At 41.1% G+C, this 16268-nt stretch overlaps 1 protein-coding gene across 1 annotated transcript; it reads right to left on the bottom strand.

Moving 5' to 3' along the window:
* Positions 1-1468: 1468 nt before the first annotated feature.
* LOC148141075 (putative G protein-coupled receptor 139) lies at positions 1469-4806 on the bottom strand. Its single transcript, XM_087979075.1, has 2 exons — positions 4737-4806; positions 1469-2376 (listed from the first exon to the last, which is right to left on the bottom strand). The coding sequence occupies exons 1-2, from the start codon at positions 4804-4806 to the stop codon at positions 1469-1471; spliced, it is 978 nt and encodes a 325-aa protein (XP_087835201.1).
* Positions 4807-16268: the final 11462 nt, after the last annotated feature.

Here is a 16268-nt window from a genome sequence, read left to right as displayed (position 1 = left end):
GGAATAACTTTCTATTCTTATAGTTACTCGCACATTGCAGCAGACATAATCCAGTGGTTAACAAACAGAACCCAAAAGATAATAATGCGCTTCCTAACTCTCTAAATTCTGCTTTCAGGACTTTATCCTTTTGCTATCCATGTTGTTGGTACCAATATGTACCAAATGTGCTGGGCTGCTTCAGCACCTCTGTTGCCATTCAGTGATATCTCTGACCATACCATTGCATCATCCTCGGATCCCTTTTACTGCTGCAGAAATACCTGTGTGTTCCACAACTACTAAATCCCTGCTGTCCTTTTTCCTTCTGTCTTGGACATGGTGCCATGAAACTTCCTGCTACTGTGTTCCCCTGAACAGTCATGTGACCAACAGTAACCAGAATGCTATAGCTGTTAGATACTAGGGTGGCCACAGGGGACTCCTGCACTACCTACTTTCCTCTACACTGCCTGATGATTACCCATGCTCTTTTGGTCTGCTTAATCTGTCGTGTGACCACATTGATTCAATGTTTCATCTTCCATCTGCAGAAATATTTCCATGAGACATAAATTTTGCTCCCTGGCTCTCGACAATTTCCAAATCAGAATTTATGGATTGTATTTATAATTGCTGTAAGTGCACCAGTATTGTCTTGCCAATCACTACTTGAATTGCACGTCTTATTCTTGCCATAATGAGGCGAAAGTGAGGACTGCAGATGCTGCAAACCAGAGTTTAGATTAGAGTGGTGCTGGAAAAGCACAGCAGGTCAGGCAGCATCCGAGAAGCAGGAAAATCAATGTTTCAGGCAAAAGCCCATTCCTGATGAAGGGCTTTTGCCTGAAATGTCAATTTTCCTGTTCCTCGGATGCTGCCTGACCTGTTGTGCTTTTCCAGCATCACTCTAATCTAAACTCTTGCCACAATGAGTCTATCAAAACATTGTTGGGACTATTCTCAAACACTTTGTCCAAATACCTGTCGGCTGTCATTTCCCATCACATCTTATCAGGTTCCGCATCTTTAAACATTGACTTCGTCATTCTTTGTTCAGTGATCTTGAAGAGGGTTGTGGATTAAATAAAAATAGTTCCAAAACATCCATTTCAACCATCCATTATGTATACTGAACAGCTGGATTTTGCACCTGCATTAATGTCTGATGAATTATATTTTTCTCCAGTCAACACATTGTATTCCAGGATGAAGGGCTTTTGCCTGAAACATTGATTTTCCTGCTCCTCGGATGCTGCCTGAAACTGCTGTGCTTTTCCAGCATCACTAATCCAGAATCTGGTTTCCAGCATCTGCAGTCATTGTTTTTACCTACATTGTATTCCAGCTCAATTCCATTTATCCGAACTTGGTATACTTTCTAATTTTGGGTAATATGATAGGACAATTAACTCCATGGATATGTACAATTCAATTGAATACATTCTCTGACATTGAAGGATGCAATTACAATTTTGGATTTTTGAAACTATTTATTAATTAGTTTTATAAAGATTGAGAGAGGACTCTTAAGCATATTTTTAATTTCGTGTCTGAATTTCTTCTGAGATACAGCATATATGAACGTATTTGTGCAAGAACTTAAACAGCGGAGCATATACCCGGACTGTTCTGCAATAGTGAACGAATCATTGTAATTATCCTCTAAAAATTGAACATCTGTAAAATGTACGCATATGAAACATACAAAAAACACCATCCATAACAGTATAAAGCTTCCTGATATAAAGAGCAGTAATATGATTGATTTCCTTCGGTTTTCCACCTCTGGGTCAATGTGATTCTGGTCATTTCTATGTCCTCTCAGTCTGCTTCTCACTTTGCTTGACAGCAAAATATTCCTGATTGTCAGTGCATTGAGCAATACAATCAACACAAATGGTGCAAATGGTGTTAAAATGGTTTCCAGCCAAAAGTATGCAATCCATATGGGAAGGATATAGAAACTTGATTTTACGTAGCACGACCATGGCAACTGATTAATCACATCCCGAGGTTCGTATATGAAGTAGATTGGAATATTTTGTAAAATACTTATGGAACACACTACAGCTATGACTACAATTGAATTTTTCTCAGTACAGTACTTTGTGCGCAGGTTTTGGTAACAAATGGCAACAAATCGATCAAAGGTGAAAGCTAAAGTTAGCCAGACAGAGCAGTCAATAGCAACAAAAAGCATGGCCAGATTGAGACTGCAGATAGGAGTATAGTTAAGAAATGAATATGGGAAATAAGCATCCTTAATCTCCAGCAGAATTACTTCAAATATCAGGACCATTAGATCAGCCCCTGCCATTGCCACCAGGTAATGACTAATGCATTTCGAGAGACCACATTTGCCACGTGAGAGGATTATTGTTGTTATAAAATTAGCTGTAAAAGTAAAGGCACAATCACTTATAAATTAGTTCCTCACTGAAATTTATTTTGTATCATAGAATTCTAAAAAATAACATATCCATTGCAGATATTTTCATTCACTCTTGTTAGTTATTTCAGAAAGGAAAGAAAATAATGAAACTATCTGGACAATGTCAAACCTAGACCTATAGATTTCCAGTGGATCAAATTCCAGCTTTTCCACATTATATTAGGTGAGGTTCATTCCCAGTCACATGAGCAAATTGAAAGTCTGGTGAAGTGATAAGTGCAGCTGATTTGAAGCATTCATTCATAGAATGCCTCCAGTGTGGAAACAGCCCATTTGGCCCAACAAGTCCACACCGACCCTCCAAAGAGTAACCCATCCAGACCCATTCCCCTACCATATTACTCTACATTTACCCCTGACTAATGTCAGAAAGAAGCATTTTGGGCATTCATCCCCAAATCCCAATATGTAATCAATGTGGCAGAAGAAAACGCTTGCTCTGTTATCATTTGTTAAGTCCTTGTTAATTATAGCCCCTGGATTAGATATCAATATGCATCACAGTCCCTTCTTGAATTATTATATATATTAATACTGCGGCTTGCATTTTAGCACACATATGATCATTGCATTTACTAATACTCTGAACTTTTAAAGCTGGCCCTATCCTGTTCCATGATATGTGACACATTTTATTCTATATGTAAAAGTACCAGCTGTCTCAGTTAAATTCCAATCTTAATGCCATTTCTGGTTGTCAGAATTACAGAATCATAAAGTCACAATAAAAGGAGATGAGGTATATTGTAGCATATCACAGCATATTGTAATTATAGATTATTTGAGCAATTGTGCCTACATCAGATTTATTATCAGTGTCAATCTTTTACTTTTACCTCTGCACACCTTAAATTAACTTTGAACAACTTCAGTTCAACCTGTCTCCACCATTTTGAGGTAAGATAGCTAGTAATATAAAATAAGATGGTGAGAGCTTTCTAGCTATTTAAAAGGTAAGAAAAGGTCAAAAGTAGACATTGGACAGCAGGAAAACGATGTTGGATATGCAGCAATAGTGAATAAAGAAAGGATGGAGGACTTGATTAGGTACTTCACATCAGTTTTCACAGCAGAAGACACCAGTATTATACCAGAACGTCAACACAGTGAGGTGGGCAGAGGTGAGTGTAGGAACCATCACGAAGGAGAAGCTGAAAGACCTGAAGGTGGATAAATGACCTAGAAGATGGCTCCGTCCCAGGGTCTGAAGAAGATAGCGGAGGAGATTGTGGAGGCAGTCTTTCAGGAATCAACAGATAGTGAAAAAGGCATTTGGTATCATAGGATCCCTACAGTGTAGAAACACACCAACCCTCTGAAGAGTATCCCACCCAGACCCATCCCCTTATCCTATTACTCATTTTCCCAGACTAATGCACCAAATCTACACATCCCTGAACACTATGGGCAATTCAGCATGGCCCATTCACCTTAACCTGGACATCTTTGGGAACATCCCAGAGCAAACCCACTCTGGCCCGGGGAGAATGTGCAAACTTCACAAAGTCGCCTGAAGCTGGAATAGAACCCGGGTCCCTGGCGCTGTGAGATAGCATCGTGCTGCCGTTGAGCCACCATGCCGTTACTGAACCACCATGCTACCTAGAAACATGCATTCTGTTTCTCATTAATTAACAAAATTTAATGAGCATTTTTTCCCTCTATCCTGAAATCAGCATCTTCAATAGATTTTAGGATTAAAACTTTGCAAAGTCTCTGGATTCTAATCTGTAACACAATTCAAATCTATAAGTCTTTCTATGGGAGCATTCAATAAAAGAAACAGCAGAAATGTGACTTCCCTTAACATTCGTACATTAATCAACTGACAAAATTAGAAACAGTTTCTTTGTTTCTCGTTTGTACTTTGTGCTTTAAAAAACTGTGTAACGGTTCTGTCTCTCAATCATTCTTACACAATACTGACAATTATTTCAGGCTTCTATAAACACCATGATATAAATGGAAGTATGAATTTTCCTATCATATAGACCCTGCTCGTTGACTGACTGCATTATTGTAGCCGCTGTAGAGGCAGGCACTAATTCATGACTGACCTAGTTTGAATTTTACATTTTCCACACGCTATTATTTTTAAAAATACATCGAAAATTTAACAGCTGTAAAATCATGCCAAGATGGTTGCCAAGATCTACTGTGCCATAACTACCGACTAAAAATCTGGGCCATTTCATGAAATTTTCAAATCAAATCAAGTATTACGCAGAATGTACATTAATTATCAGAGTAGTGATGTGGAAAGCAATGTAGCATATGATATGAATAATTATTAGATGCTTACCAGGAACACCAACTATGGCAAGAATAGGGTAGTAGATGTTTATTATCTTAATGATCACCGGTTCAGCCATATCTAAGTATCATCAATGTTGTCTGTTAGTGCTGCAGACATGCAAGTATTATAGTTTCAGCACAAGCTCCAATTCATAGAGGAGGGGAATATCAAATCACCCATGGGCATTGTGTAATGATTGAAATTAGTGCCAGACTCTGAACAAACAGTCGTATTTTATGTTTCTTTTCAAGGCTATTTCACTTGTAATACTTGTAATTGTAAAAGACGTGAGTTTGCAAAATTACTGCCAAGATGAGAGTAGACCATACATTTCTCACTCTTGAATTTCTTTTGTAATGTTGCTTGAAATTGGATCTTCGGAAGTGTAATTTGGATTTAGGAAGGAAAAATCCTCTCCATATGTGAAATTCATTGACACATTAGATGTATGTGGAAGGAAGTGAGGACTGCAGATGCTGGAGATCAGAGCTGAAAATGTGTTGCTGGAAAAGCGCAGCAGGTCAGGCAGCATCCAAGGAACAGGAGAATCGACGTTTCGGGCATGAGCCCTTCTTCAGGAATGAGGAAAGTGTGCCCAGCAGGCTAAGATAAAGGTGTGCACAGCAGGCGATGGACCAGACCATAACAATATGACGGTTGGAGGAAGAGCACCTAATCTTCCGCCTAGGAACCCTCCAACCACAAGGGATGAACTCAGATTTCTCCAGTTTCCTCATTTCCCCTCCCCCCACCTTGTCTCAGTCCCAACCCTAGAACTCAGCACCACCTTCCTAACCTGCAATCTTCATCCGGACCTCTCCGCCCCCACCCCCACTCCAGCCGATCACCCTCACCTTAACCTCCTTCCACCTATCGCATTTCCAACGCCCCTCTCCCCAATTCCCTCCTCCCTACCTTTTATCTTAGCCTGCTGGGCACACTTTCCTCATTCCTGAAGAAGGGCTCATGCCCGAAACGTCAATTCTCCTGCTCCTTGGATGCTGCCTGACCTGCTGCACTTTTCCAGCAACACATTTTCAGCACATTAGATGTGTGTAACAACAATAATAAGCTTTATTTTCAATAATATATTATTTAATTTACATGAAATAGATTTATAGCCTGAAGTGAGATCAAAGAATTTGTTAAAGCTGACAAAAAGGGCACCACAACTAGTGTGAACAATGTCTACTTTATCTTCTACATCTGTAATTCATCTGTACATATAAGAAGAGTAACAAATAATGATAAGGACAATTTGCTCCTTTGGTTCTAATTCCTTCTGAGAAATGTAGGTCTGTTCAAATCTGAAATTTCATTGTTTTGTTTGTGACATAACACTGTAGTTATGTGAAATATGATGTAATAGCTGGTGCATAAAAGAATGCCTGCTGCTTACGTTGTTCAAACAAGGGTGCATACTCGACCCTAACTGTTCCTTCTGTACACCCATGACTACAAGGGCAAATTTCATACGACTGCCATCTCAAAACCTTCTGACAAAGTCAACACGGCAGGACTGAAATCAAAGAATAATGCCTCAGAATACAGGAAGGAGATGATTAGATCAGATTAGATTCCTTACAGTGTGGAAACTGGTCCTTCGTCCCACCGACCCTCCGAAGAGTAACCCACCCCAACCCTATATTTAGTGCAGCTAACACTACAGATAATTTAGCATGGTCAATTCACCTAACCTGCACATCTTTGGACTGTGGGAGGAAACCGAAGCATCCAAAGGCAATCCACGCAGACACGGGGAGAATGTGGAGACTCCACACAGACAGACACCTGAGGCTGGAATTGAAGCTGGGTCCCTGGTGCTGTGAGGCAGCAGTGCCTGGTGTCACGTAGCAATGATAACAATCTTTCACTTAATGTCAGCAAAACAGAAGAACTGATCAGGTTCAACTTCCAAATTGAGGCAAAGTGCATTTTGATGGAATTGGCCAGAAACGTGCAGGGGTTGACTGGAGTGGTTTGTTTGCAGGCAAACGGACCTCAGGCAAGTGGGAGGACTTGAAAAACTAAACCACCTGGACTTCAAGGTCTAAATGTTCCTGTGAGGATGAAGGGCAAGGTTGGCAGGAATAGAGAATCCTGGATGACAAGAGATATTGAGGCTTTGACCAGGGAAAAGAGGAGTCATGGCACAGATAAAGGCAGCTGGGATCTATGAAATCCCTGAGAACGTATAGGCGATACAGAAGTTTACTGAAGAATGAAATCAGGAGGGAAAAAAGGGGACACGAGATAGCCTTGGCTGAAAAGATTAGGATGCATCCAAAGAGATTTTTAAGTATATTAAAGGAAAAAGAATAACTAGAAAGAGAATAGGACCCCTTAAGGACCAAAGTGGACATGTATGGGTGGAACCACAGGAGATGGGCAAGGTCCTCACTGAATATTTCTCCTCTGTGTTTACCGTGAAGAAACACATGAAGAGTTGGGAACTTGGGAGGGTGGTGGTAATATCTTGAGGATAGTCCATATCACAGTTGAGGATGTGTTGGATGTATTAGAATATATGAAGTTGGATAAATCTCCGGGTCCTGACCTGATATATCTAAGAACACTGCAAGAGGCGAGAGAAGAAATTGCAGGAGCCCTGGCTGATATATTTGTATCATCATTTGCCATAGGTGAGGTCCTGGAAGACCGGATGGTGGCAAATGTTATGCCCTTAGTCAAGAAGCACTGCAACAAAAAAAACTTGGGAACTATAGACCAGTAAGCTTAACATCTGTGGTAGGTAAATTAATTGAAAAGATTCTGAGAGATAAGATATACATGCATTCAGAAAGCCATGAGTTTGATTAGGAATAATCAGCATGGCTTTGTGAGTGGGGGATCCTGCCTCACAAATTTGTTCGAGCTCTTTGATGAAGTGACCAGGAAGGTTGATGAGGGCAGGGTGGTAGCTGACTTCTATATGGATTCCAGTAAGGTCTTTGACATGGTTCCACATGATAGGATGCTCTGGAAGGTTAGATCGAATCCAGAGGGAGCTGACAAATTGGATACACAATTGGCTTGAGGTTCAGAAGCAGAGGGTGGAAGGATGCTTGTTGAACTGGAGGCCTGTGGCTAGTGGCACACCTCAGGGGTCTGTCTGGGGCCCATTGCTGATTGTAATCTGTATCAATGATTTGGATGAGAATGTACAAGGTTTGCAGGTGACACTAAAATTGGCGATATCATGGACAGTGAGGAAGGTTATCAGAACTTGCAGCAGGGCCTTGATCAGCTGGGGAACTGGGCCGAGAAATGGCAAATGGAGTTTAATATTGATATGTTTGAGGTGTTGCATTTTGACAAGTCAAATCAAGGTAGGAGTTTCAAGATGAGTGATAGGGCCTTAAGGAAGTGTCGTGGAACAGAAGGACCTTGAAATTCAGGTGCATGGTTCTGTGAAAGTGAAATCACAGGTAGACAGAGCAGTGAAGACGGCTTTCAGCACACTGGCCTTCATCAGTCAGGACATTGAATATAGAAGTTAGTAAGTTATGTTGCAATTGTACAGGACATTGGTGAGGCTGGACTTGGCGTATTGTGTTCTGTTTTGGCCAGTTTGCTATAATAAGGGTGTTATTAAACTGGAAAGAGTGAAGAAGAAATTTGCAAGGACATTGCCAGGACTCAATGGTCTGAGTTATAGGGAGAGGTTGGACAAGCTAGGACATTTTTCTTTCGAGCTTAGTAGAATGAGGGGGATCTTATAGAAATGTATAAGATCATGAGAAGCATGAACAGGGTGAACACACTTCGTCTTTTCCCCAGGGTTGGGGAAATCAAAAACTAGAGGGCATCAGTTTAAGGTTAAAGAATAAAAAATAACCTGAGGGGTAACTTTTTTACGCAGGGGGAGGTACACATATGGAATGAGCTGCCAGCGGAAGTGGTTGAGGTGGGTACATTAACAACATTTAAAAGGCATTTGGACAAATATATAAATAAGAAAGGTTTAGAAGGATATGGGTCAAGTGCAGGGAAATGGGGTTTGTGTGGATGGATATTTTGGTTGGCATGGACCTGTTTGGGCCAAAAGGCTCTGAACCGTAGGATTCTCTGATTCTATGACTATAATGACTTTAGGAAGAAAGGGGAAGAACACACCTCTATCTATATCAAAGAGCTGAGGTGGAGAGAGTTGAAAGGGTCAAATTCCTAGGCGTGACGATAACCAACAATCTGTCCAGGACCACCCACGTAGATATGACAGTGAAGAAGGCACAATATCTCTCTTTCCTTGGGAAACTTAGGAAACTTTGGTATCTCAGTGGTTAGCACTGCTGCCTCATGATGCCAGGGACTCAGGTTCGATTCCTACCTCAGTCTGTGTGGAGCTTGCACATTCTCCCTTTGTCTGCCAGTGTTTCCTCCAGGTGCTGCAGTTTCGTCCAACAGTCCAAAGATGTCCAGGCCAGGTGAATTGGCCATGTTAAATTGCCTGTTATGTTAGGTGCATTAGTCAGAGGGGAATGGGTCTGGGTGGGTTATTTTTCGGAGGGTCAGTGGGAGTTTTTGGTCTGAAAGAGCCTGTTTCCATACCATAGGGAATCTAATCTAATTCAAAATATCCATAAGGACTTTCACCAAATTTTACAATAGAAAGCTCTCTCTTGGGATGTGTAACAGCAACTGCTTTTCCCAGGACTATTAGAAAGTGTAGAAGGTTGTGTGCACAGCCCAGACATCACGAAAGCCAACCTCCCATCCATGGACTTCATCTACACTCTCGTTCCCACAGAAAGGCTGCCAATATCATCAAAGACTCTTCTGACTTTTCCTTTACCCTCGTCTAACCTCTTCCCTCAGCCAGAAGTTACAGAAGCTTAAACACATGCAGCAACATGTTGAAGAACGGCTTCTTTCCTGCTGATTGGACCTCTCTGATTTCAATCGAAGTTTGAACTTGCTTCCATGCATTAGTAACATTGTATGCCACACTCTATCTAAGTACCCTCTGGTCTGTACATCCTTGTTTGTTATGCTCTTCCTGTACTGCTCACAAAACAAAACTTTTCACTAATTCACATGTAATAACAATCAATCAAATCAAATCCTCAATTCTATTTTATCAGTTAAGTAATCATCACTAAGAGTAACTTCAACAGAATTGGGAAGGAGAATAGATCTCCCCTGTTTGAACTAATAAGCAGCATCAAAAATCATTGTCAGTGTTGTTGCTGGAGGTTGGTAATCTTGGCTCCAATATATTTCTGCAGGAGTTCCTTGGTATAGCGCACAAAGCACAGCGACCTTCAGCTCCTTCATCAATGAACCTCCCTTCATCATAAGATTAGAATTTGCAATCATCACTCATGATGGCAAAACTGTTGATGCAACTAGTGTCTCTTCAAATACCATTGCAATATATTGGCAAATGCTGAAAGATCCAGACTAGGTTCGAGACTTGGACCGACAAGTGACAAGCAATTGGGAGAAAGTGAGGACTGCAGATGTTGGAGATCCGAGTCGAAGTGTGTGGTGCTGGAAAAGCACAGCTGGTCAGGCAGCATCCGAGCAGAAGAATCGACATTTCAAACTCTTCCTGATGAAGAGTTCATGCACGAAACATCAATTCTCCTGCTCCTCAGAGAATTCTTCGACAAGTGACAAGCAATGTTCACCACACACACGCCTCAGGGAACAAGTATCACCACTAAGAATGAATCTAAGCAACGTCACTTAATATTCAATGCCATTATCATTGTTTTACTCCATATCAACAAGAGGCTGGGAATAACCTTTGATCAGAAATTGAATTAGATTAACCTTATAAGAACAGTCATAACAAAAGCAGGTCAGTGGCTAGAAATGTGTGACACTGAGTAGCTCATACTCTCATTCTATGAAGTCTGCCTACAATCTACAAGGAACCAGCGTGGAGTGAGATGAAGCATTCCACAGTAACCTGGCTGAGTGAAGCTCCAACAACATTCAAGAAGCTTGACACTATGCAAGTTAAGTCAACCTACTTGAATGACACTATATACACAACTTACTCTTTCCAAAACTAAGGCCCAACTGACATGATACACTGTGGAAATATTCCGAGCTGACTTAGACTGCACCTTCCAAATCTAGGACATTATCATCATCGGCAGGCCCTCATAGACAAGGATGACTCTCTTCCACTTACGCTCTGAAGCCGTAGGTAGCAATACAGATTGATAAGACTACTGCAGTCTCTGTTCCACTTGGGGCAGATAATGGTCATGGGATCGGGTGGATGGGGAATTGGTGTGGCAGTGCACCCCTTTCGCTGTTTTTGCTTGGCTTCCATTTTCTCCTGATAGCAAATCTAGAGGTGCTCAATGCCTTCCCAGATGCTGTTCCTTCACTTTGGACGGTCTTGGGCCAGCGATTCCTGAGGTATCTGTGGGAATGTCGCACTTTGCCAGTGAGGCCTTGAGGGTATCACTAAAGTGCGTCCTCTGTTCACCTCGGATTCGCCTGATGTTTCACCTGCTTGGGGAGCCTCGTGTCTCAAGGTCCCAATAAGAGGACTCAGCAAATTGAACTGGTGCCATGGGGCTGTGAGCACTTTCAGCTCTCTGTCCTGGTCCACCTATAAGGGTCAAGAAAGCACAACAATGCCTCTACTTTCTCAGGAAGCTAAGGAAATTTGACATGTCTGTAAAGACTCTGACCAAGTTTTATCAATACCCCATAGAAAGCATTCTAACCAGATGCATCACAGCTTGGTCTAGCAACTACTCTGTCTGGGACTATAAGAAACTAGTGAGAGTTGCGAACAAAGCCCAATTTATTACACAAGCCAACTTCCCATCTATTGACTCCATTATAATTCTCACTGCCTCAGAGGGGCAGCCAACACAATCAAAGGCTTCTTCGACCCTGGTTATAATCTCTCCCAACCTCTTCCATCAGACAGAATTTTAAAAACATGGGCAAACATATTTAAGAACATCTTCCTCCCTCCTGTTGTTACACTTCTGAATGGACTTGTCAAATTTCAAATTTAATGTTGACCTTGCTCTTTGTGACTTTCTCTGCAACCGTAATATTATATTCCTTGCTCTGCACAGGATGATCATAAATCAATGATTCAATGAGCCCACATTTCATAACTGCCTTCACAGCTGACAGGGCAAAAATCAATGTCAAGTGACTATTCATTCATGCAAAATGATTCCTCCCAAGATGACTCAATATTACATTCTCAGCACACACTGCATTAAAAATAAAATTAATTTGTAACTGGGTTTCCACTGATTCCTCTTATAAGACCTGTTACTATAACGAATATCCAACAAATCCCAATGTGACCATGGTCATTATGAGTTGTTTTTTTAAAACTGAAAAGACACAAGTGAGGCCACGTTTGGAGTAATTTGTACTATTCTGGCTGCCCTGCCAATATGAAAGATATCATTAAATATGCTGTAATGGATCCTTGACTTCCTGGCTCACAGACTGCGATCAGTAAGAATAGGTGATCGCACCTCCTCCACCATAACCTTCAATACTATCGGCCCGCAAGGCTGCATACTCCGAGACACTCATGACTATGTGGGCTAATTCCACTCCAACTCTATTTACAATGTTGCTGATGACACCATTGTTGTTGGTCAGATCCCAAACAACAAAGGAAAGAGATTCAAAGTTCAGTGGCATGCTGTAAAGACCATCTCTCCATCAACATCAGCAAAATAAATCAGCTGGCCATTGATTTCAGGAAGTGGAGTGGAGGGCACGCCCTTGTCTCCATCCGTGGTGTTGAGGTGGAGATGGTTGGGAGCATCAAGTTCCTGGGAAGAATGATCACCAAATATCTGTCTTGGTCTATTCTTATTGACACATTGGTTTGAAGTTGAATTGAATTTATTGTCCCGTGTACTGAGGCACAGTGAAAAGCTTTGCCTTGCGAGCAATACAGGCAGACTACATAGTTAGGTAGCATAGATAAGTAAATAATAGATAAACAGCGACAAAAACAAAAACACAGGGACAGGCAAATGTTAAAAGTTTGTGAGTCCATTCAGTATTCTAACAACAGTAGAGTCGAAAGTGTTCAAAACCGGCTGGTGCGTGTGTTCAGGCTTCTGTACCTTCTCCCTGAAGGTCAAGAAATCTCAAGAATGTCTTTTCTTCCTCAGAAGGTGAAGGAAATTTGGCATGTCCACAAGGACTCTTACCCAACAAAAGCATTCAATCTGGATGCATATCATTGTGATTTGGCAACTGCTGTTCCCAAGACCCAAAGAAACTACAGAGAATCATGAACACAGCCCACTCCACCCACAAACCAGCCTTACATCCATTGGTCCATCTATACTTCCTGCTGCCTTGGGAATGTAGCTGACATTATCAAATCTCACCCCAGTTATACTCTCTTCCACCCTCTTCTATCAGGTGGAAGATATAAAAGTTTGTGTTCATGTACGAATGGATTCAAGAACAGCTTCTTCTCTGCTATTATCAAACTCTGGAATGGACTATCTCAAATGTTATTTCTGATCTCTCTCTCCCTCTGCATCATCTCTGTAGCTATAATACTCTATTCTATATTCAGTTATTCTATCCTAATGTACTTAGTATGGTATGATCAGTTTGCATAGCACGCAAAATAACACTTTTCTCTGTACTCTGGCAACATGTGACATCAAACACTCAATCAATCATATGACTGCCTTTGGATGATATCCTTTAATACTTTTAATTAAACAAAAGAATCCATCTCAGATTCAAAATTAGCAACTGATTCCGAATCCATTTGTGGAAGAAGGTTCTAAATCTTCCATCCTTTGTGTGCAGAGGTGTTTCCTAACATCTCTCTGGCCTGGTGTTCTTCTCTCTCTGTCTGTCTGGCCCACTCACTCTCAACGGCCACTCTTTCTCTGACACCCACACACTTTCTCTCTCTCTCCCTCGCTCCCTCTCTCTGGTGAGCTCTCTGTCTCTCAATAGCCCGCTTTCTCTCTCTTGCTCTCTTTCTTGGGTATCTCACTCTCTATCTCTCTCTCTCTCTGTCAGAGTCAGAGACTCGGAAAATCAAAAGAAACAAGGATTAAAATATGTCTAGCAAAGGAAATTGACAGGATTGAGTTGTTAACACCTCAATGCAATGAGTATTAAATATGAGAGAGCTGAACTAAGGGCACAGGAAGACACATGGTACCACAATGTCCTTGCTATAACTTAGCAAAAAGAGGAGCAAAATAGGCAGCTGAATATCACTGGATGTAATGATCTCAGGCAGGATAGAGTGGGCAACAAAAAGGAACAAGGAACAAAGGGACAATATCCCTTATAATAAGCTCATCCAGAAGATTAAGATGCATGGGATTCACGGTGACTTGGCCAAGTGGATTCAGAATTGCCTTGCCCATATATGGCTGAGGGTAATGGTGGAAGGGTGTTTTTCAGGCTAGAGGTCTATGACTTCATGGTGTTCTGCAGGGATCCACAGTCAGACTTCTGCTGTTTGTGATATGTATAAATTACTTGCATGAAAATGCAGAAGGGTGGACTAGTACATTAGCAGACGATAGAAAGATTGGTGGAGTTGTGGCTGTGTAGAAAGTTGCCAAAGGATACAGCGGGATGTAAATTAGTCGCAGATATGGGTGGAGACATGGCAGGTAGAGTTTAATCCGGGTAAGTGTGAGGGGCTGCACATTGGGAGATAAAACATTAAGGAAAAGTATACAGTTAATAGCAGGACCATGAACAGCATTGATGTACAGAGGGACCTTAGGGTTCAAGCTCAGAGCCCCCTCAAAGTAGCCACACAGTGAGATTGAGTGATAAAGAAAGCATATGGCATGATTGCCTTTATTGTTTGGGAGAGTAAGTACAGCAGTCAGAATGCCGTGTTACAGCTTTATAAGACTTTGTTTGGGCTACACCTAGAGTATTGCATTTAATTCTGGTTGCCACATTACAGAAAGAATGTAGAGGCTTTGAGAGGGGTGCAGAAGATTTTTACCAAGATGCTCCCTGGATTGGAGGATATGAGCTATAAGGAGAGGCTTGAAAACCCAGGTTGTTTTCTCTGGAGCAGTGGAGTCTGAGGGAAGACTGAGGGGAGACTTGATGGGCATCTATAAAATTGTGATATATATAGATAAGGTTAATGGTCAGAATCTTTTTCTCAGATTTAAAATGTCTGATATTAACAGGCATGCATTTAAGGTGAGGGAGGCACAGTTTGGTGGTGATAATAGGGGCAGGCTTTTTTTATACAGTGTAGTAGGTGTCTGACAAGGGTTGTTTTGGAGTTAGATAAGGGCCATTTCAGGGACAGTTAGAGAAGCAGGTGTATATACAAGAAAGGGAAGGCCATGGACCAATGGCAGGCAGATGGGATTAGTTTACTCTGGCATCATATTTAGAACAACATCATGGGCCTGTTCCTTGGTTTTACAGTTCTGTGTTCTATGTTAAAGTATCAATGACAGATGTGATCCGGTTAACAGATAAAGATATGTTGAGCTTAAGAATGTGAAAGGGGCTGTCAAACTCCTGGAGTATACTACAGACCTACAAATAGTGAGGGGGAGATAAAAGAACATAGATATAGACAACTTTCTGCTCATTGGAATAAGAGGGCAACAATTGGAGGACAGTTATTATAAGTCACTTTGAGGGTGGAAAATGGTGTTTCCAGGAATTTATTTATAAACAATATATGACAAGCCCAATGAAAGGAGATACTATTCTGTATTTAGTCTTGGGAAATGAAGATGAGCAACTGGGTGAAGAGCCATAATGGTGAAATTGCCCACAATTCGGTTTGATTTACTCTTATTATGGAAATAATATGATTATGGAGATAAATCAGGCGAAAACATTTTAAACTGGGGAGGGCAACTTTTACAAAACTGACTAATGATTCAGCTGGACAGTATCGTTAAAGGATAAACAAGTGCAAGACATTAATAACTGAGATCCTTGGGGTACAAAGCAGATATATCCCCTCCAAATATAAGAATGGTAAAAGTATGACATCCTTGAGTCAAATCTTTTTGGTTGAGCTAAAAGTAAACACTGTTTCTTGATCTTCACAGTCAATTTGGTGGCCATTGTGATTCTATCCCAAGGACAATATGGTCTTTACTTAATAGCACAATACCTCATACCAATGGTAGTGGTGTATTGATTAGCATCCATACCATAGTACGCCAGATCAATAGGCTCCATTGTGCATTACAAACCTTGTTGTTTATATTGTAACTGTCAACTGCTCTATCTTGTCAACTGCTTATCAGTTGCCTTGACTCTTGATTAATTTACAAGAATTTGTTGCCAGAAGCTACGATCAAAGAATTGCACTTAGAAAGCGGTAACAGTGGTAATATTTGTTTTCAGTTGCTTGAGAAACATTCATTTTTGTACAATATAATTGGACATTGCTTTGAAATTGCCTTCCCACCTATGGGATTTCCATAAGTGATTTCACAGCATAACAGCTCCTCGACTACTGATCTTGCTAAATATGTTGTTTCATGCTCTGACCATTAGGAGTATTCCAGCAGCAAGTAAAGTTCACAGTGAACTATCAGCATG

The sequence above is a fragment of the Chiloscyllium plagiosum genome, unplaced genomic scaffold, assembly GCF_037043375.1.
Source record: "Chiloscyllium plagiosum isolate Xiang-an unplaced genomic scaffold, Cpla_swu_hap1 HiC_scaffold_35, whole genome shotgun sequence".
NCBI lineage: Eukaryota > Metazoa > Chordata > Chondrichthyes > Orectolobiformes > Hemiscylliidae > Chiloscyllium > Chiloscyllium plagiosum.
The sequence above is the reverse complement of the archived record's forward strand: the minus strand, read 5'-3'. Positions and strand labels throughout refer to the sequence as shown.

Coding starts and splice junctions, on each gene's coding strand:
- LOC148141075 (XM_087979075.1), bottom strand. CDS start 4,806: ATGGCTGAACCGGTGATCATTAAGATAATAAACATCTACTACCCTATT. Junction 2,377..4,736: donor TGCCATAGTTGGTGTTCCTG/GTAAGCATCTAA, acceptor TTACTTTTACAG/CTAATTTTATAACAACAATA.